Consider the following 17,596-nt stretch of genomic DNA (forward strand, 5'->3'; position numbering starts at 1 on the left):
AAACGCTTTTCGTTTACCACACATTGTAATCACACTAACAGACACTTCAACACATTAAAGGACAACAAACTGGCCAGCAAAAATTTCTAGAATTTTATTACGGCCGAGTGAGGAATGCTGTTTGAGAGAGAGAGGGTTAGCAAGAGGGTGAGGTATTGTAACTGTATGTAGGCTTTAACCATGCAGGTAAAGAGTCGAATAAGAGAGCGTAACAAGAGGGTGGGGTATTGTAGAGTATGATGGTTTAAGTGCGCAGGTGAAGGGTTGAACACCAGTACTTTTCAGGTTAATGGCACCAGTGAGTTCAATAACCAAAAAGTTTCATTGCTGTTGCAGTACAATGCCAAAAATTACATCGAAAATATTCCACAAAAATAGCGCATTATGTGGGATTACAGCGCAACAAACGGAGTATTTTATAAAGGCGTTACATATGAAAAGTGCAGGGACCGGACAAAAAAAGCATGACACGGGATAGCGTAATAAGCGGGCGCGTCTTATTGAGGTTTTACTGTATGATACTCACTTGATCACAGAGGACAAATTAATGCATTCTGTAATTCTTGTGAAACAGAGAATCTAACAATAATATTCACTGAATTTATATTCGTAATGAACTGCACTGAGACTAACTGGTTATTTATTTCCTTGTTTCAGGTACAAGCAGTCATTAAGATGGATACTTAAAGAAGAACTAGACACAGTAATAAGCACAATGAACTTTGGGGAATTGCCTTACAAGTGAATGACATGCACATTATTCAGACTTACTACTACTGTATTAGCCAAATTCCAGAACAAAAAAATAATAACAAATTTCCATCATTCTTAAAAATCCAACCTTCAAATCAGCGGTGAATTTCTGCCTAGGGCCCCAATCTCAGAGGGGGCCATGGCCAGGGAAAATAATAATAATTAATAATAATAATAATAATAATAATAAAACAGTTACATTACCGGTTGTTTTGTATGGTTGTGAAACTTGGACTGTCACTTTGAGAGATGAACAGAGGTTAAGGGTGTTTGAGAATAAGGTGCTTAGAAAAATATTTGGGGCTAATAGGGATGAAGTTACAGGAGAATGGAGAAAGTTACATAACACAGAACTGCACGCATTGTATTCTTTACCTGACATAATTAGGAGCATTAAATTCAGATGTTTGAGATTGGTAGGGCATGTAGCACATATGGGCAAATCCAGAAATTCATAGAGTGTTAGTTGGGAGGCCGGAGGGGAAAAAGACCTTTGGGGAGGCCGAGACGTGGATGGGAGGATATTAAAATGGATTTGAGGGAGGTGGGATGTGATGATAGACTGGATAAATCTTGCTTAGAATAGAGACCAATGGTGGGCTTATGTAAGGGCAGCAATGAACCTCCGGGTTCCTTAAAAGCCACAAGCAGTAGTAGTAGTAATAATAATAATAATAATAATAATAATAATAATAATAATAATAATAATAGTAGTGATATTATTTGGTACACTAAAACACACATTAAATAGGTAAATTACCAAAAGGGGTTCCACTCTGTTAACCAACTAGGGTATCTGGGTCTCTGTGTCCAGGCCTGCTCCCAGCAAAGATATATTTCTCTGTGCATGTGAAATGACTAATGTCTCATTCAGAAATTTTGTTTTGCTTTATTTCCTTTTGAAGAATGCTATGCTAAGGAATGCAATAATTACTACACAGGAGCAGCACCGGATGGTGAGCAGGGACTTTGGTAGGCATAGTACCCACCCCAAACTGAAAGTGCAACTTAACTTATTTCAGAGCACTTCTATTTCATTTACTACTATTACTTAACACTTTTGTTAAATTTAGTTCACAACTTTTCCCTATCAATTACTTCACAGACCCTCTTGTCACTGCACAATGAGGGACATAGTAGTTGAGCAGCTCGAGTTACTTCCAAGTCAATGAATGTCACACTGCGCATGCTCCAAGCCTAAAGTTTTCGGTCACGTGTTGACGAGATATTCGCTTCACTTTTCTGTTTAAATATTACATATCTATGCTGAGAAGGAATTAACACTAACCTCTTATGAACCATGCTACAGATCTTGAAACATTTTTGCCCACTCACTGTACATAAACTGACAATGCTCATATTATAGCGCAGCGTTTCTCAAACTATGGTCCACGGACCACCTGTGGTCCTCGAGGTCTGCCCTTGTGGTCCTTCAAAAAAGACAGAAGAAAAAATAAAATTCAAACGAATTGCGTATCACACTATACGTTAAAATTTCAGAGTTTGGAAATGACACATGGCAATCGAATTTCACTTTTTCTCCCAGTACTGACATTTTATGAAATTTATTACCCTACCCATCTATCGACTTCCCACTCTACTCTTAGCAACAAAAGAGGGATTTAAAGCACTACACACGTGGTGTTTCTAGACATCTTTTCCCTGCACATCTGGAGCAGCACCTGTAACCCAGCCAGGGAACACCCGAATTCATAAACAGAGGACCAAGTACCGAACCTTAATTCAATTTTAAAATATAAGTACAGAGGTGTGAAAATTATTAGAATAATCTTAATTTTAAAGGTTTTTTAATAGTTCCTTCACAAATATTAATTGAATTGATGAATATTGGAATATTTTACTATACTGATGTAGGATATATTTATTACTAACAATGCCGGAAAGGATTGTTGTACATTGGTATTTTTCTTATTTTACAATTGTTATGGGAATTCAGAAATTATTATATTATGTTGGCTGAATTGGAAACATAAAAAATTATATGCACAAAGCAGATGTATACGTTCATTTGAACCTTCACAACAATGTAAACGCAAAGAACAATTTGTTTAAAGCATTTCTTAATTAATTTTTGATGTTTCCAATTCCGCCAACATAATATAATAATTCCTGAATTCCTATAACAATTGTGAAATAAGAACAATACCAATGTACAACAATGCTTTCCGGCATTGTTAGTAGTAAATATATCCTACATCAGTATAGTAATATTATATACCAATATTCATCAATTCAATGAATATTTGTGAAGGAACTATTAAAAAACCTTTAAAATTAAGATTATTCTAATAATTTTCACACCTCTGTATACTGGTATTAAAATATGCTACGAAAATGATAAATTTGCTTTCGAAGGGAAAAGAGTAAGGTGGACCGCAGAACTGTTCTAACTTTGAAAAGTGGTCCCTACTTCAAAAAAGTTTGAGAAACGTTGTTATAGCATGTTAAACCTCTATTAAATTTAGCTTCATCTTGTCTGCTTGACTGATTGTTTCACAAATGGAAAATTAATTGTATGAACTCCATGTCAGGGTCAGGGCCGAGCCGAGCCGAGCCCCTGCCAGCCACCCAATAGATAAAAGCATGATTATAAAACGAGATAGGAGTGCTGTAAGTTCTCACAGGCACTGTTAATCGGCTTTCCTCTAAGCAGAGTTTGTCACCTATTATAATTCCTTCTATTTCCCGACAATGAAGCTAAGTATACTTCATTCCAGGTATCTATACTCTTGAAATTAATCTTGAGTATAGTCGAAAATCGAACCTGAGACGGCTTCCTTCATGGTCAGACGAGCTAACCACTACACCAAGGAGGTAATCTGCTCATTAATATTCATATTTAATATTTTAAAAAATCGACATGTTCATATATTAGTATCCACCTTATGAGGTGACTAAACAGGAAGTGATATCATGCTGCTGTTAGTAGAGGCGTGACGCAAGTTCAAATTCAGTTAAGCACTTTGCAGTTTTGACTAATTTTTAAAGTATGTGCATGGAAATGGATTCGGAACACCTCAAAATCTGTGTTTCAGTGGCTGATCATGATAATATCTTTGAAAAATATTGGAGTGCAAGAGGTCAAATCGCACCCCCACTAGAAGAGTGTTACATCTATGAAATTGTCGATTTTGAGATAACACCATTTTCGTATGCAGAAAAACGTATTCTACCATCTGAATTAACGTTGTAACTCTAGTTCGTCAAATAGGCGCTAGAATGCGCATGTAACGCTCTTCGGTTTTGTATTGGGGAATTGACGAAAGAGCGACTAGTGTTACATTTCGGAATAACTCAGTGCTTTGCTAGTTTTCATGGTTGTGAGGTGGTTAATAGCGTTACATGTAGAGTCACAACGGTCTTCGGTTTTGGATAAGTTGCTTTTTATATTCCTTATCCCAGATGACTGTTACATGAAGAGATACAACTGTCTTCCACTGTAAAAGTCTATTCATCTTGCATTGATTGTTTAAAAGCAGTGTTACATGTTGAGATGTAAGTCTTCAAGTAATTAAATCTCACTTTGCCTTCATTGTAGTCTTCTTAAATTTGGTTATAAATCAACATATAACTGTCATCACTTATATAGTATGTACATTTTTTTAGTTGTAACAGCTTATGATGTAATATATTTAATTACACATAAGCAATATTATAATCGTTTGCCTCTTCATTTTACTTTCTAAAGATAAATATTTTTTAGGCTTAATCCCATGTATGATACCGGTGATAGAAAGCTTCTGAAACTTCAACTTCATAACTTTGGAATTCCATATCCTTTTTATTTAAATTTTTGTATTAATTAATTATCTACTCTGAAATCGTATATCATACTAATTAATTATTAAACACTGAAATACTAAAACAATTGTTTTTAGAGACAATTAATATTAGATACCCTCCACAAAACTGGCTTCATTTATACACTGATGGATCCTTGATCTCCAGAGAACAAGGTGCCGGTGCAGGTGTTACGTGCTGTCTCTTCTCACTTTATAGATCTCTTGGGTATGGAACAACAAGTTTTGATGGAGAAATCATTGCAATAAGTGAAAGTCTCAGGAATCTTCTATGCCACATCAGTAAATTTAAAAATGCAGTTATATTGTCAGATTCCAAAGCAGCTATTCTATCAATCGTCTCTAAACGCACACACCTTCATCTCAAACAGCAGAAATAACTAAAATGCTCTCTCAATTAATATCACTCAATAAAAGAATTGTATTCCAATGGATACCATCCCATTGTGGAATCCTGGGAAATGAGAATGCGGATGCTTTAGCAAAGAAGGGCAGCACTGATACTTACAGACCTGTTACTAAATCTACGTATTACTCTGTGAAAAGATTTATTAAATCTACATACTTAGACGTAAACAAACAAAATTTGATAACACAATCCCAAGGGAAAAAATGGAACTCTCTGCATCAAAATCCACAGTTAATTCCCGATTTACCACGAAAATCGTCTGTAGCTGCATTTAGATTGGCAACAGGCCATGATTGTTTGGCCAAACACCTGCATAGAATTGGAATATATCAGTCCCCTAACTGTCCATTGTGCAACTCAAACCAAGAAATGGATTCGGAACACCTCAAAATCTGTGCTTCAGTGGCTGGTCATGATAATATCTTTGAAAAATATTGGAGTGCAAGAGGTCAAATGACTTCATTGTCAAACGCCTGGCATTAGAAAACAACAACAACAACTAATTAATTACTCCAAACTCACATGTTCAGACAATGGAAAGAGGGAAGCGGTTAGTAAAATGATCATCAATGGAACCACCAACAATCAGAATAGCGAAAACTTAGGCAATAAGCCTATATGCAAAATGAATGATAACAAAACTGAGGCGCCTAAAGTTTGTCGCAGAAGAATTTGGGAACCACTGCCTTTCGAATATGACTCTTATCTCCCATTTGTTGATAACTATATTTTGAAAGGCATATTGAATAATTTTTCTTCTTTAGATTTCCTAGATAAAAAGAGCTATTCGGAATCGCTTTCCAGCAAGGAAGCTACTCAAAATCAATCGTTCGACTTCATTTCTGTTCGAAAGAAGCACGATTTAAGTCTCATTTGAGCTGTGAAAGCATTCCACAGGTTTATTACAGTTTTTTGTAATGCAGCATCACATAGACTGAAATAATATTTGTTTCAATGTTTGTTTTATTTTCTTAATTTATGTTAATATAGTCAATTGCTCATGGATAAACATTTGTATTTATATAATTTGTACCGAATTGTATAAGAAAAAAGATAAAATAATAAATTTACCATGGTATCTCAGGGACTATGAACATGAAGAATGGCATTAAGTTGATGATAAATAATCTAATGAAATAATTAATATTTTAATGAATGACTTTTATTATAGATAATTGTAATGCATAGCTGTGACAAATGCCATTTCAGATGATGAATAATTATAATAAATCCACTTACACAGTATAACTACACACACTTCAGTGCTTTCTTTTTCTGAGGAAATAACTCAAAGTTCATAGAAAAAGTTTGTTTTGCATTATTATTTCCTTCAGTAATTCCTTAAATCTTTATAAACAAATGAATATTTTCAATAACATAAATTTAAAATAATCATTTTAAAATACCATTAATGGTATTAACGTTACATCTCACTAAAATGCGAAAAAAGCCTTTCTTGCATATGGTTACATCGTCTGAAATTATCCTCCTCAGTCCTGGAGAAAAGTTTGGGATTCAGAAATCTATGAAATTTTAATACAGTGTTGCAAATGGTCTATATATTGATGAAAAAATTAAGAAAAAAATATTCGAGCAATGAAAGTAATTCAAAATTGATGTATCCTATAGGAGACCTTGGGACTTGTATTGTAAATTAATTACATTAACTATGAATGACATTCAGTTTTATTTTATAATTTGCGATACAAAATAACAAAATCTTTCCTTTAAAATCTAGAAGCTTGACTTCTCCCATAGGAGACATAATGTATACCTCAATTTTAAGGTAATATGTACAAATTTTTTAAGGTACGAGTCTGACTATGCCATTAAACAAAACAATGTTTTATTTAACACATCCAATATAATATATATTTTTTAATATTATCAATAATTCAGTGACTTGCCTACATGCATACGTTGCATCCCTTTCTTTCCAGAAACAGCCATCGTGGAGAGTGTGAGGCTGGTATGTAAATTAATTTGGTTGAATTCATGTTTAGGTGATACTGCTGTCTCTTCTAAACATCCTCAACTACTTTCAAGAAAATTTAAAACATTCTTCTAGAGATGGCGGGATTTAATAAAAGTACTGTTTAATGTATCCCATAAGAGACGCTAGGTCTGAGGAGGTTATATTTAAAAAAATGTTTAAAATCACAATTCCTTCAAAAAATCAATTACTGTTATGATTGAACTCCCTTGTTGTGAGAAAGTTACAAATCATTGTCCACAGTAGTCACCAGCACGATTCCAAAACTGACTAAATTTCAATCTCCATTTCCCGAAAGTAAGATATTTTGAGAGGTAACACTCTTCTAGTGGGGGTGCGAAATGACTTTATTGTCAAACGCCTGGCATTAGAAAACAACAACACTCGCAATAACAGTGACAATGACACAGCACACAAAAGCAATTACATATAAAGCAAGTGACCTGACACCATAAGTTTGGCAGTATTGTCCTTCTGAACATCACACAGCGCTCGGTTGATTCATATTGCCAATTTGTCACTAGCAGACGAATTTTTGCATTAGAAATGCCAGTGAGAAGTTACGTTCTAACTGAATGTGACAACACTGTACAAGCTACCTCTCTAGCCTGCACTCACCCCTCGCCTGTAGTTCTAAATCTTGCTTTGTTCTTCAAAACATGGAAACTAGTATAGCTTTACTATGCTGCATATCTTTATGTAGAACCAATTTGGATGGTGCGATAAATGAAACATGGAGGACAAAGGGAATGTAAGGAAACTAAGAAGACTACAAGGAGAACAGTGCGAAGACAAGGAGAACAAGGAGTAGCAATGACGTAGCTCAGTGCTAGGAATGTTCTGTGTTTGCAACTTCACTTGACCCAAGGATTGCAGATTCAAACTCCACAAAAAATGATGGATTTTTTAAACAGAAAATATACAAAGTGAGAAAATAAGCCTTCGGTCCAATGTTGTAGATTTACTACACGTAAAATACTTTTGTTCACGAATAAATACAATAAGTCCAGGTCCGGCATTATATCATTCTCAACTCTTGTTAAGGGGAGAGGATGGTATTTTTTAAAACTTTTTTCCTATTTGGTGTAAAATATTATTTTTTTGTATGTAGACAGCTCATAGCTGTGGCAATTCAACCAAATAAAAATATTTTGAAAAAAAAAAAAAAAAAGATTATTTGGGGGCCCAAATTTGAAAAAAAAAAAAAAAAAAAGATTATTTGGGGGCCCAAATTTGAAAAAAATATATATATATACCCAATGCAGGATTGTACTAAAACTGATATATCTAAACCGTTTTTAAAGATAGATTCAAACAGTTTTTTGCAACAGAATTTTGATATTAGTCCCTACGTTTGTAAAATAAACACTTAAAATTTAATAACAATTTTCTGATTTCCTTTCTTGCAAACAAACGGATGTATTTTTAAAATGAAATCAATTAACAAAATTCTGTTACAGAGAAAAGTTTCCTAATAGTCTAAAGAATGTGTGTTCTAAATTTCATGCATGTATCTTTAATAGTTCAGAAATTATATCCATTTTTGTCTGGCAATGTAGCAAAAAAAAAAATGAAGTTACTGGAAACTGATAAATGTGGGCATGTGATTTAAAAATCCATAGTGCAGGAAGTTTAAAAATGATGTCTCAACATCCGATAAGGGCACAAATACCCACAAAATGTTGTGCAATTCATTCCACACATATCAAACGGTATTTTAAAGAAAACATTTTTTTTTTGAAAATTTAATTTACTGGAAACAACAATAAAAATGGGCGAATGATTTAAAAATCCATAACCCAGGAAGTTTAAAAATGACGTCTCAACATCCGATAAGGGCACAAATACCCACAAAATGTTATGCTATGCATTCCACACATATCACAAAGTATTTTAAAGATTTTTTTTTTTTTTTTTTTTTTTTTTTTTTACCGAAAAATACCATCCTCTCCCCTTAACAGAAGTCACTATCATATCGTTTGTGAAGGTCTCTGAAAAGAGGAGAAGGAACATGTCAATTTAAAATCTTCATGGTTTTCGCTCTTTTATGAGAAATGCGATGTGTCAACTGAAAATGTGTATGAATTAAGCTGAGATTCATCAAGAAGAGCAAATGCCCTAGATGTCAAGTGCTGAGAATTATAAACTGACAAATAACAGAAGAAGTACCAACTGGACGAGGAAGAAAACAAGGAACAGAACAATTAATTTAGAAATTTGCTAGATTCAATGATGAAGTCAAAGCAGATCGCTGATGTTTATCATGCACTAGACTTTCAGATTAACTGTAATTGAATTTAAGCAAATTTACAAAACAGACAAGTTAAATGTCATTTTTGAGTTACTTTGGCACCCTTAAATGAGAAACTTCTGTACTTTGCTGTATCAATTGAACACGTAGGCTAATGTGAAATGCTAGAGAGGTTATTACGAATATACAGGAAATTCCTCATAACTAGGGCCCGGATTTTTCGAAAATGCATATGTGCATACGCAAATGCATATTTTGAGGGTTAGTGCATGTTTAGGCATTTATTTAGTTTATGTATGATCAATTATCTGACATTTCTGAACGAACTGTAAGTCTAGTAATGAATTTGTATGTCGAAAATCCCTTGGCACCACAATAACCTTACTATTTCAAGTGAAATGTTAACGGGACCATACTTCCAGTCTCACAATACATGTAGGTAGATGGACGTTGCAGACTTTTTTCACAAAAGGAATTTCTTACATTCCTTTCTCAATGCATTATCATCTCAAAGTTTGTGTCAACAGGACCGCAGGTGTTCATCTGTTGACTTGTTTTTCATCTACTAATAGTTTATGCGGTGTTCTGTCAGATTAAACTAAAAATGCCTAAAGATAAGTCCACTAAATTCTTTTTAATTAAACAGTGGATTTCAGGCAATAGTGACTATTCAAGTGACGGCGATGTAATGTATTGTCAAGTATGTGAGAAGACTGAGAAATGTGAGAGAAAGTTTTAACTAGAACAGCATTCGGAAACAACTGCACATTTCTGGTCAAAACAAAAGGGTAAGAACACGCAACAGGTACTTCTAACTCAGGCGAAATCACGGTCTGAAGTTAGTACATTTTCCACTGACCTTTGTAAAGCTTTTGTATGCAGAACATTCCGCTGCATAAATTAAATAATCTACATCTGCGATCATTTCTTAAAAAATATTGTCTTAATCAGAGGACACCGGATGAATTCACTCTTAGGAGAAATTATTTACTTTCGCTACATGCTTCTATCCTGGATTCAATACGGTCTGACATAGTGGGGAGCTGCATATGAATTTTGGTTGATGAATCAACAGATTCGTGTGGCAGATACATAGCGAACTTCATAGTGGGTAAATTATGTCCTAAAGAACCCAGCAAACCTCATTTACTTTCATGCAAAGTGTTGGAAAAAACCAACCACAGTACAGTTGCAAGATTTGGTTAGTGCATATTGTTTTGATTTTAGTGCATATTTTCAACATTTTTAGTGTATATTTGCATGCATATTTTAGGTATTTTCAGTGCATATATATCCAGGCCCTACTCATAACACACCATTCTTTGTCTACTTGCATTACTTACTATTTTCTTTACTTATATTAACAATTTTTAACTAATATCTTTATTTTCCAATAAAAGCAATTGTTTTTCAAAACAAAAATCATCACATAACGAAAATACAAAACAATGTCTTTAGCATGCTAATAAATAGATATTTTATTTCTAAGTAATTCATTAATATTTCAATTTATCACTTACACTCCTAACTCTACATTGCACGTGAAAAATTTACGTATCCTAAAAAAAATAAAAAACAAAAACAAATGTGATAATAGGTGCGAGAAAACAATCAGAACACTGTCTGCAAGGGTTTTACTAAAACATTACAAACAGGGGACGTTTCATGTTTACAGCTTCAAGCATAATATGATTTGCACTAAATGAAATCAGTGGTGGCTTGAGATCCTGAGAAATAAGACTCAAAGATACCAATTCTATGATCTACAGAAGCTGAAGCATCTGTCTGCCACACTACATTCACAACACAACACGGTTAATGGGGGACATAATTCACTCTGGTCTTATAACTTAACTGCAGTTTATCTGAACATGACCTCATGAGTGATAACATTTCCAAGTTTATGTTCTTTTTTTATCAATTCTCTAGGATGCCACTCTCTTGTGATACACTTGCCTCCAACTCTCCATTCTTCACACAATCAGTTTAATCACTCACTAAATACACTTTTCTTTTCTTGAGACATCACACATGCACTGAACTCGAGACTAATATTACGCAAATGTGCTTTATGATTAAGACTATACATCTGTGAAAAAAAGGGTGACGTTGTTGCCTTCAGTTGTTTACTAGACAGAGATGATACTAAAAATAGAATTCTATGTCAAAAAAGTTTTTGAAAAAAAAAAAAAATAAAAATAAAAAATTGGTTGCTACAGAGTCAACTCTCTATCGTGTACTTACAAATTTACTGGAGATCAAAACATTCAGTCATGAGGAATTGCAGTAAATACATACGTGGCTAGAACTCTCAACTCGAAGATACAGTTATGGCCAGTTTTTCCAAGTACTGTTAGAAAATTTAACGACTGTTAAACTCTAAACAGTTTGTTAATTAATAAAATATGTTTTCAACACCAGTTTGGTTTAACAGATTGTTAACAGTTTGCTAATTTTAAATGTAGGATTTCGGGCAGTTAACTCATTTAACAGTTAGTTAAATATGACCGATGTCTCCACAGCTGTTAGAACAGAAGTTCTCTCTGTAGGGAATGTTTAGCATATGACTGGTAATATAACATTTAAAAAATACTTTGGACTGTTTAAATACATCAGTGTTATTTTATTTCTTTCGTATCTCGTATCCATAATAGCAATGAGGAAATATAATCTTACTTTGTAATTATTATTCACACGTCACCTACAACTTTCATTTGTCAACTGTTTGTTTATGGAGTGTGGCCTACTATAACAGGTTGTCATTTTATGAAAGTTTCATGACTCACTCTATAATATAGAATTTAAAGATTAATTTTAGCCGATCAAAAATTGTCTTACATGTGTACAATCATTACCAACTGCTGTTGGTAGTTAAAATAGTGCTAACAGACGTTGTAGTTAAGTGTTGGTTATCTTAAACAAAATTATGTTGAACAAATGGAAAATACATTAACAAAGCATTAAAAATAAACAGACTGTTAATTTAACATTCGTTAAGCAAAATTAAACATTACTTGGACAAACTGGCCATTAATATAATAAATTGTGATGCACAATCGTTCTATGCAGAGTGAGAATTTCACTAATAATGGAGTTTTTATTTTGGAGAACATACTCTCCATCATGTTACATCCGAATCCATGGTATATCAGACTGTGCTATATTGCACTTCTACTGTCTTAAGTTCTCCCCCAATCCCTACGACCTATTACAAACTTTCAGAAGAGTGAAGACTGACTTCTGCAAATACTAGTTTGATTCCCACTGACTGAGACTCCTCCTCTTTGTTAAGTTGGCAGTAATGATAGACATGACATATTTACAAAAATAAGAAATAAATTTCACTTTCAATCTTAATTTAAAATACTGTACTTGATCTGTTCGTACAATACAATTGTTCTGGAATGAACCCAGGGAAATTCCAAGGTCGAGTATACAGTAAGCATACCTCCCTAATTAGTGAGTCAGTGCCTAGTGGCTACATGGTCAGATGAGATTCATGTTTTGAACTGTGAACATCAGAACATCGAAACTTACATTGAAAGATAAAGTGAACATTATTACTAATACTGAACATGGTCTATCTCCAGTGGGCATTAATACTGTATGTATAGCAATGTCAGTATTATAAAAACAGACACGTCTGTTTTAGTAAACCTTTGATGTAGTGAACGAAATATGTTGATTCACAGAGGTTCACTATAACTGTAGTTCACTGTATTATGTATACTTCTTCATTATTTTAATTTGAAATATAATATAAAATTCTAGTACAGAAATGGCAGTCTACCATTTTCCTGCAGTCCAATTCTTCTCTTATCAACACTTTTTAATGTCGGTGAGGCAACTTAGTGATTTCCAAGGCATGTTTATCTATATTCCTTCTCTTTTGCGTACTTACTATGTATGGAATTTAGATGTACAGTGAAACTTCCCTTAACGGACACTTCCCAATAGCGGACACTTTAAAATTTCCCTGAAAAATAACATTGGCCCTTATGATAAAATTCTTCCAAATAACGGACATTCTCAATAACGGATGCGGACACTGAAATGTATCTCCCAACAACAATTAAAACTTCCAAATAACGGACAGCGTGAAAGAAAAAAAGAAAAAGACGGTTGTAAATTAAACGTAATTCTTTGCAACAATCATTATCGTGCATTTGAACATTCTTGTATTTTACTGAAGATAAGCAGCACAGTTGTTAGTTGTGATACTGTATGTGAGCAGTCCGTACTTTTTTAGTTTGTCAAATTGAGTGTTCGGAAGTACAGTCACATTAAAAATGTCATAAAAACGTAAACATTTCTCACTGAAAGAGAAAGTGGATATTGTAAAGCATAGTGAGAAGAAGAAATTAAGTGTTCGTGAGCTGGCCACAAAGTTTAATGTGGGAAAAACTCAGGCTAGTGAAATTTTGAAAAACAAGGATGTTATTTTATAATCATACACTGAGAATGCAATTCTAGATTTCTTTGTGTAAGGTGAAGTGGTACAGCGATTGATGTTTACTTCATTTACAAAACATTTACTGGTACGATTTCTCTCTGGATGAATACTGTAAACAATCTCACAATCTCACTGTCTACTGTACTGTACTATAAAATATAGTGTTGAATACATATGAGAAATTTTAATATACTGTATCTTACATACTAACGATTTTCTAAATAGTGGACACTTCTCAATAACAGACATTTAATTTTTCCCCGGCGGTGTCCGCTATTGGGAAGTTTCACTGTATTTGTAATTTTAGTTGTTTTCTATTATGTTCATTTAAATAACCTCATTTATGCTTTCTCAGTTCTTATGAATCATTAAATTAAACACAACTATGTCATTATTTTTCAAAACTGAAGCAAATTTCTTATACTTAGCACGTCTCACATTCGGGGACATTGACATTTCACTGTAAACATGACATGCTCAAAGCATATATTTTATGTACAACACTGGTACTATACACAAAATCTCGAACATAAGGAAAGTGCATTACACTACCGTGAAAAGCAGTGTTATAATCAAACTTCTGAGATAAGTAAAGGGCAACGTGTAAATATCGAGCAGGAAGAGAAACACTATAAAATGAGTAGTTCATTTAACATTCTGCTTTATCTGCACGTATTGATAGTGACATTTTAAATGTAGCATGCAAACAAATTATGTAAATAATAAAAAAAAGGCTAATTTCCTAGTTTTCATACAGCCTTCTCTACAAGCTTCATATAAGTTACAGCAATCTTAAATATTAGATGGAGTGAACTGGCAACTTTATATAATACTGTTCATTTTTCCTTATTATAATTACCCTGATTATTCATTGAAAGGAAATGCAATTCTGCATGAATACAAACAAATAAATAGCTCTGCATTTGTATAGTTAACTTGAAACTGAAAATTAAGTCTGACATTTAAATAATTTGTACGAAACATATTTACAATAATTAATACTTCAATTTATCATGTTGAGTATGCAATGTAAAAAGATGAAAATTCAGAAATTTTTCTTAAATCTGAGCTGCATCATTCACCATGCAGTAATACTACAAAATGAGTTCCAAAGAACCACTTATGACGAGAGGTATCTAGACAAGCAAGAATACTAAGCAGAACTTCATGTTTAACTGCAAGCCACCACTGATGTCAAAACACTCTTACGTAATGAAAATGGTATTCACAATGAAAACACAACACACGCTGGCAATAATGAAAGGACACATCACACTAATACTTGTATTAAAGTTTCGCAGGCTGGCTTCCATGAATCACAAAATGTTTGGCAGTTGGATCACTCAGGTGAAATTTCTCGTCAGGTTGCAGCATTAGATTTTCTGAAACAAAAGGAGTAACACGTGAAAATAACAAATAAACAGTGCATCCCACATACGCTACCTACGAAATTAATTCATTATAGAGTAGATGGTAAGCTGCGCGAACTTTCGGAAACGTTCGGGTGCACTCAGCTTCGCTTCGATTCGATTGGCAAACTGTCGTCAGTTCTCAGTCGTCTTCTGGCTTGATGTTTCGAGTGAGATTTATCACAGCACATGTAACGTAACCTAAACCTTGTTGCAGAGTAGCTAGTAACATAACATTGTTGAAAATACAGAAGCACGAAATATGTAATCATGTAATAATTGATATTTGACATTGTAATAAAACACTAATATTATGTGATTTTATTAAAATGTTCCGATAACTAGGGTACTATAGTCAGTCTATTTTAATCTGTATCTACTCCTTACGTTATGAGCGGAGCCTGTTTCGTTCTTCATAAATTTATGAACGTTATAAATAATTCCCTAGTTTGACTGTGTAACGTTTTATTAGCACTTCCTAATTTAGAGCGAAACAGGGGCATTGCTAAGTACATAGAATGTTACACAGAACTCTGTTATTTAACAAACACACTTTGAACTAAATAAAACTCCTGATATCAGGGATAAAACGCAGAATATGTAATGCAAACGCTGGCTTCTACCCGCTCTGCACAGCAACACTCCACGATACGAACAGCTCAAGACTGCGCTTTCGAATGCGCCATCAGCATTAGGTGATTCATAGCAGCCATGTAATGAGCATGGCGGCATGAGGACCGAATATCGTTCTCTGCGCATCAGTCAAATGGGCAAGCTTTCTTTGTGCTTCCTCTAACTTCATGAACTGAATGTTTTTATTGATTTGGCTCTCTGAGAAAGTAAAAATGGATCTTTGCCGGTCATGGTTTTTACATTTGAATGAAGCCAACTTTATTTTGCATAAAATGCATATTTCGTGGGGTTTTCCCTTTAAATGCATTTTTATTTTTATTTTGCATATTTAAATGTATACATCGACACCTTTCTTTCTTTCGTCCAATTTATTTTTTTTTTATTATTATTTATTATTAAATTTCACAATAATGTCTTAATTACTCTCTGATAATAATAAGAATAATTTCCAAGAAACATTGAAATTCCATGAGAAAAAAAAAAATATATATATATATACAAGCTTAAGAGCTTAGCCTATTGTTAACAATTTCTTCTCTCCATTCATTTCTGTCCTCCCAAACTCCTTTTTCAACACATCTTGCTCTCATGCTTTTTACAATTCCACCCATGTCATCCTTGATCTCACTCTTCCCCTTTTTCTTCTTGGTAGTCTATCATATCATATTGGAAGTCTATCTTCAGTCATTCCTCACACATGCCCATGAGAAATACAAAACCAATTATTGAATAATTTCGAACCCAGGACCTTTGGTTAAACGTACCAATGCTCTACCAATTGAGCTAACCGGGTACTCTACCAGACACCGATCCAATTTTTCCCTCTATATCCACAGACCTCAAAGTGGCTGACAACCGTCAAGCAAACAACATTGAGTGCACACTAACTATGTGTGACTTAAATTATGGTTTTCTGCTAACGAACAGTGATGTGTATTATGCAAATCAAGCTTTCAGGTATAACTCCCTGTAAAGTTGATTTGAATAATTTCGAGGGAAAAATTGTTCCAGGGCCGGGCATCGAACCTGGGACCTTTGGTTAAACGCACCAACGCTCTACCAACTTAGCTACCCGGGAACTCTACCAGACACAGATCCAATTTTTCCTCTATATCCACAGACCTCAAAGTGGGCTGACAACCGTCAAGCAACCAACATCGAGTGCACACTAACTCTGTGTGACTTAAATTGTGGTTTTCTGTTAACGAACAGTGACGTGTATTATGCAAATCAAGCTTACAGGTATAACTCCCTGTAAAGTTGATTTGAATAATTTCGAGAGAAAAATTGTTCCAGGACCAGGCATCGAACCCGGGACCTTTGGTTAAATGTACCAACGCTCTACCAACTGAGCTACCTGAGAACTCTACCAGACACCGATCCACACGGAGTTAGTGTGCACTCAATGTTGGTTGCTTGACGATTGTATTATGACGTTTGCTAGAGGGACAGACTTAATTTTTTTGCATAGGCCTAAATTATATTTCCTATTTCTCTTATCACACACTCATCTAACGATTCTCCAGCAAACCAATTCAGGTGAAACACAGTAATTCTATTGTAAATATTTGTACAGATATATGGTATGTATTCAATAAAGAAATAAAAGAAAAATAATCATTAATATAAACAGAAATTATATTAAATTTACCTCACTCTCAATCATATTCACAATCCTTATACATAAGAACCAATTCCTTAAATATCACAATAACACCCAACCGACAGCATAAATGTTTCACACAATTACAGGGGTCCTATGAATCCCCTGTCACTCTTGTTACAACAGTGGTTCATATGACGACGTCCATCAACAAGCATAAACAGGTCTACAGTATAAGTTGCATCTAGTAAAATCTCAATGTCTTCCAGTT

The 17,596-nt window shown here is 34.1% G+C and overlaps 1 protein-coding gene across 3 annotated transcripts in view; it reads right to left on the reverse strand.

Moving 5' to 3' along the window:
- Positions 1-10,846: 10,846 nt before the first annotated feature.
- Gnpat (dihydroxyacetone phosphate acyltransferase) overlaps positions 10,847-17,596 on the reverse strand; it is a 134,567-nt gene continuing 127,817 nt past the window's right edge. For all 3 annotated transcript variants that reach the window (XM_069841141.1, XM_069841143.1, XM_069841142.1), the window contains exon 14: positions 10,847-15,062. In XM_069841141.1, the coding sequence (XP_069697242.1) occupies positions 14,968-15,062 (95 nt within the window). In that variant the 3' untranslated portion in view covers positions 10,847-14,967. The remainder of the gene's footprint in view (positions 15,063-17,596) is intronic.

This window comes from Periplaneta americana, chromosome 12 (assembly GCF_040183065.1).
Source record: "Periplaneta americana isolate PAMFEO1 chromosome 12, P.americana_PAMFEO1_priV1, whole genome shotgun sequence".
NCBI lineage: Eukaryota > Metazoa > Arthropoda > Insecta > Blattodea > Blattidae > Periplaneta > Periplaneta americana.